Genomic DNA, 6,115 nt, shown 5'->3' on the forward strand with positions numbered 1-6,115 from the left:
CTCTCTCTTGTTTCCCGCCAGGTTGTGACCAACCGGGACACCCAGGAGACCTTGCTGTGCATAGCATTTGTATTTGAGGTGTCAACAAGTGAGCACGGTGCCCAGCATCACGTTTACCGGCTGGTGAAGGACTAGGACTCCCACACCCAACCTCCCCTACACAGAGGGTGCTGCTGCCTGCCACTTATCTACATATCCTGGTGCCTGCTCATTTTTACCAAATGCAAAACAAAAATCTATTTTTCACAGAAACACAGATATTTTTACGTCAGAAGAAATGTAAAAAGACAAAAAAATGAACTGTTGTGAAGTCAAAGAACAATATTCTGCACTACTTCTGTGAGGGTCATATATATGTGTGTGTGTTTATTTCCTCTCTCCAGAACTCAAGCTCAGAGAGAGGTAATGGTACAGATTTTCTTCCTTTTCAAAAAAAAAATATTTACACTTCAGGGATAGTAAGTATTGGATAAAGATCACTTTCAGAAAGTGTGTTAATAAGGGCTTGAATGTAGGAATGTTATCTTCGATGATAGTTTTTTTTGGGGGGGAGGGGGAGAAAGAAGTAAAACACCTACATTTTGTCTGTTTGCAATCATAAAATGACTTCAACCCATAAAGTGGGCAACCAAAAGGTGTCCTCTTTGTAGCCTTTGGATTCATTAACACAGGGTTGGTACATCATTGATTTCTTGGAATGATTTTTTTTCCCCGCTTGATTGTGGGGGGTTGGGAGTGGAGGAGTCAAAGATGACTTTGGGCAAGAGAATTGTGTGGTATTTAAAGTGTAAACTGAAGATCTCCCCTTCCATCCAGCCTTATTATATTTGCTTGGTTACGTAAGGTGGACATATTGGGTTTGACTGTGAAAGTAAAATAGATGGGGAAAGGGGTCACCAGCCTTTAACATCTTGCTTAAATTAAATTAGATCAGAGTAAATGACTTGTTTATTTACCTGGAAAATATTTCATCAGTTTTGGTAGGATTGAACGTAAGGTTCTAGGAGAATTTCCCATCTCCTCGTTCTTCCTGTCCCCTAGGTCATGGTGAGATGTAGTTCCAACAGGCGTGGCAATACTCGGGCATCTCATCCCAAGGGTTATTTTCTGCCAGTGAGCCTATAATGTGAATATTGGCGTGGTACTATATTGGTAAACAGATTTACCCAAGCAGTTGGCTCAAATGGAAATATTCATGATAATTTAATCCCATTAATGTTTTACTTCTTCTTTTAAGCCTGCCTTAGCTCAAAAGCACTTCAAAGTCTGGGGAAAGTTTGAAATCTTTCCTGGAGAAATAATATCAATGCAGTTCGTATTGAGCAGGTACCATACCAGAAGAGGGAATATAGCTGTCTTATTTCAAATCGGCTCTCTCCAAAGCGATCCAACTCTGTGCTTGCAGGGACATTGGTATAAAATAATGGGCCAAAGGAAAGATGGTCACCATTTCTGTTGGGAATAAAGGAGGGTGACATCTGAGGAGGAAGAGAGTTGCAGTCCAAAGGGAGGAGCCAATCAGGTCCTGAAAAATTTGCAATTTTAAAAAGTCCACACCTTTTCACTTGAAATGATCTATTTGATTTTTGGCCAACCTTGCCAAATTGATACAATCTCCACCCAAGATAAACAGCCCCTCCATATGAGAGAGTTTGTCTGAAGTAGCCAAAGAAAGATTCATGTTTGAGCAGCTGTATCACATATTGTCCTTGGTCTCTGAAGTAATATCAAGAGCTTAGCAACCTGCCTGTTTGCATTCTGACCTTCAAAAGCATCTTTATATTTTCCTGTAGATGTTAATTGCAATGATTGAAACAGTCAAACATAGAAAGTCTAGCATTAATATAGCAGCTTTTACAACTTCAGAAAGGCAATCACTGCTGTTTGGTGTATACTGTACACAATGTGATGATGTTGGGATAGCATATTCAATATGTAGGAGGACAAGTGATGATGGCCTGAAGAAGTGTTGGATGTGCAGTTGTTTGTGGTGATCTCGGACCTAATGCCATTTAACTTCTATCTTTTGTCTGTTAAAAGCATTAAATCACTCTTGGGATTACTGCTTCTTTGGGAGTTGGCAGAGGACGATAAGGGTTTTTTGTGTGCAGCATGCTATTGTTTTATTATTGTAGAGGGTTAGGACATCCTTGCATTTAAAGCAAAGGTTGCGAAATCGGAAACTTCATTTCAGGAGGCCTATGTGGAAGGAGTAAGAAGGCCAGGTGAAGAGAAACAGAGCAAAATTTCAAGAGTCACGTCGCGTGTTCTCCCCATCAAACCTCAGGCCCATTTAACGAACTACTACTTTAAGGAAGCCAAGAGTGCGTGGGGACTTGACGCCACACACACTGCGAGTTTTCCTCCTCTCCACCAATTTCCAATTCCTAATCTTTAAAATAAACCGCATGGAAACCTACAGCCAGATATCCTCCAATATCTCAGGACGCACGAGCGGTATTTAGCAATAGTACCATGTTAGTTTTAAGTTCTTCCTTTTAAATTTAAATTTTAAATTTGGACATAAAGCAAGTCCCACAAGTCTGTGCCGCCCAATTTACTCCTGATTAACCGACACCTCCGGTACGTTTTCTGAGAAGTCCAGCAGCCTCGGTGTTCCAAAGTTGATGCCGGGTAAATCTGAACTAGTTTTATTTTCCATTTGTAAATGGTCCATCACACCTTTACGTAACCAGTCCCTATGCAGCTGACTCAAACCTTTGGGAGAATCATCCAAATCTGGCAGAAACTTTCATCCTTCAGCCCTTGTTTGTATGATGGACCAGTTCAATGACTGAGCTAAATCCTGTCTCTTTAGATCTTCTCCAGAAATGCACATCTTCCAGTACATTTCACTGGATGGTTGTCAATCCTGATCCTGGGTTGTTATCACTTGCCTGGACATTCTAGCACTTGAATGATGCAGCAGAGAGAGCATTTGGTCAAAGGCTCCCAGACGAATGTTTCCATTATCTCAAGGTCTTGGCGTGATACCTTGCACATAGTCATCACTGAAAATATACTCCCTGTCCCAAGACTGCAGGCCTGTGCTGTGGGTGGAGGAAGGAGGGAACATAGACCAGCATTTCCAGTGAGGGAAGTGGGAAAAAAATAGCAGATGATACTGAAGGTGAGAGATTGTAAAATGCTGACAATTGGTACTTGGGGGAGATTGGGAGTTGGTGCTTGGTATGAGGGTGGGGGTTGAGTGATGTTAACTGGGAATTTGTTTGGGAGGTTGTTAATGAAAAGACCAGTTTGGAGGGATAGTGCAGAAAGCCAGCAGGGTGTGGTGGGATATACCATGTCAGGGTGGTGGAGGGAGGAGAATTGGTGGAGGTCCTCAAATGCAGTGCCTAATCCGAGAGATTGGGGACTGTTTGGGAATTTGTTTCAGGGTGTAGGGAGTGTCTGGAATGTAGATGGACAATGCAGGTCTTCCTACCAGGTGCTATACAAGTAAGAACATATTGTCTCAGGCCGCATGCCCCAGACAATATGGTCCCAGTATCCCGCAAAGCACAGAAAGGAGTATTGCATGAGGAAGAGCATCTCCCCATCTGCCCTAGCATGGAACTGATGTTGAATGTGAGGGTGATTCACACCAGGAACTACCCAGTCAAATTTTCCAAGTGGTGTGAAATGGCATAGTCATCGTTGGTTCGCACCAGGAAAAAAAAATAGGGTTTCAATTGCAAAAGGCTAAAAAGAAAAGTCCTGAATCAATTGTACCAACATTTTCTTTTTATCAGCTGTGCCGAATCTGAAGGAATGGAGCCAAATTCAGAGCTGATTTTGACTCTATTGACATGGGCTAGGAACAAACAGGGAACTTTCTTATTCTACCGTCAGGGACACACTTTATCTTTAAAGAAACAGACGGAGCTGAGTAAACCTTGGAGACTTTGTGTTAACATCTACATTGAGTTGATGACCAAGTGTTTCCAGAATGGCTCCCATTTGTGATTGGAGATGTGGCATATTCCTTGCATGCTTCTGAAGTGTTGATATTTAATACAGAGATAGGGATTTTGTATTGCATGTTCTTACTGCTAACACATTTTTCCAACGTTTTTCTCATAGTCAACCCATATTAGTGTTATGATTGTCACTAATTTGCCTTGTGGCCCGGCCAGTATTTTCCCTTTTTGTCTTTCCCTCCTCTCTGCTTGGAATTACTCATGGACAAGACTGTTACTGAATTAATAAATTTAGCTGTGGTCGAAGGAACGGCACGGTTAGCGTAGCGGTTAGTGCAATGCTATTACAGCCCCAGCGGCTCGGGTTTGAAACCGGTGCTGTCTGCAAGGAGTTTATATGTTCTCTCTATGACCTGCATGGGTTTCCTCTTGGTGGTTCACTTTCCTCTCATGTTTCAAAGATAGATGTGGTTAGTAGGTTAATTGGTGCATTTGTGTGGCACAGGCTCCTGAGGCAGAAGATCCTGATACCCTGCTTTTGAAAAATTAAACCATGCAATCAAAATAGATAAAAGGTCCCAGATTGTGTCCTCAAGAACTCTCATTTTGCATGGTTAATACTGGCACAGAGTTAGACCCATTGTTGAAATGCTCCAAAGAATTCTTTGGTATGATTTTAGCGGTCATCGATGATGTTGCCTTTCTTCCTTGACGCTCTTCCCCCTCTTATAACAGTGAATCATTCAACCAAAGGCAAAATATAAGGTATTTGGCACCAAACCAAGTGAGGAATAAGAACATGAATGAGAAAGAAATGGGATAGTCATGTTAATTTTTCCTTAGTATGTAATACCAAGAATACATTTTGAGACCTTGGGGAATATTTGCAGACCCTACCAACAGGGTAAATCAGCCTGCATGATTCTGTTGGTATTAAACTATTCAGAAGGATGCTTGAGGCATCTAAAGCATTGGCCCAAACTTTGGACTGTGCTTACCTCAGCAATAAGGAACTTGGCCTCAGTTGAGAAGCTGTAAGCTTTCTGTCCAGATCTGCAGCCTCACCTATAATTTGTAGTATATGGAAGTTAAAATTAACTGTCTAGAAATGACTGGGATGCTCAACAAAGATTAAACAGGATCAGAGTCAGAGAGATTTAAAGCACAAAAAATAGTCTCTTTTGCTTGTGTTTGGCTCATATCCCTCAAAACCTTTGCTATCTGTGTATCTGTCTGAAATGGCTATGAATCAGATGTAGAAAAATATAGGCATGGTTGAGCTAATGTGAGGTGGCTGGCTGTGCCCCAGCAAAGACATTGGTGCTACAGAAATAGTGAGAGTGCCGGTGGGAAGAATTGGAGAGTGGCTGTGTGGGGTAGGCAAACTTATCACTTTATTCGTTTCCATCAGGAGTCAGCTTCATAGTTCCACTGCCTGTCTTGACATTCTCGCCCCCCCCCCACCCCCAACCCCACGTTCGCACTACGCCACACTGCTCCATTACAGGGGCCGAATGCACATTTACAGAAGTCACAAACAAAAGAAAGCCCTCGACACACAAACCATCCCCCCACCCCCAGCAACATCTTTTGAACGACTACCTCTGGAAAATGAAGCACGAGCTGCTCAGACTACAAACAAACATCCCAGTCAGATGAAGGGAGGAAAGTACAAGCAGAGAATTGTATTGCTTTGTAATTTAATTTCTTTTACACCAGAATTAACATTTTCTTATTTGAAAAGATGTAACAAATAGTGGGAATGGAAGAATTTTAGAAAAGTAGTGGGTTCTTTTCTATCTATCTATATGTATATTTTATATTTATATATATATATATATATATATATATATATATATATATATATAAAATATATGACATATAAGAGGCACTCAGAGATGATACTCAGGCTATGTTGTATTTGGGTATCAAAATGTAATTTGTTAGTGATGTCACCTAGCACTTAATCTCTGCTGTAAATATCTTGTACACAGTGTTTCTATTGTGGTTATCCAGCCACTTTCACCTTTACTCCAGTTTTTAAAGCCTTTTTGTTAGCCTGGACAGACAGTATTCTGTTCCTTCCTGTAATATAATCCAGTTTTTGAATTTTTATAAAGAAATAGGTACATCTATATTATCAAAAATAGTTGCTCCCACGATGGGTCAGCGGACAAAAGTCTCTAATTTGGCAG

At 41.1% G+C, this 6,115-nt stretch overlaps 1 protein-coding gene across 1 annotated transcript in view; it reads left to right on the forward strand.

The window, feature by feature from the left end:
- The window catches only part of LOC138765539 (transcriptional enhancer factor TEF-5-like), a gene marked incomplete at its 5' end in the record, with an annotated part of 196,427 nt that extends 191,799 nt beyond the window's left edge, over positions 1–4,628 (forward strand). The window contains one exon of the mRNA XM_069942570.1: positions 22–4,628. Within this exon, the coding sequence (XP_069798671.1) occupies positions 22–135 (114 nt within the window). The remainder of the gene's footprint in view (positions 1–21) is intronic.
- Between the last annotated feature and the right edge of the window lie 1,487 nt (positions 4,629–6,115).

This window comes from Narcine bancroftii, chromosome 5 (assembly GCF_036971445.1).
Source record: "Narcine bancroftii isolate sNarBan1 chromosome 5, sNarBan1.hap1, whole genome shotgun sequence".
Taxonomy (NCBI): Eukaryota; Metazoa; Chordata; class Chondrichthyes; order Torpediniformes; family Narcinidae; genus Narcine; species Narcine bancroftii.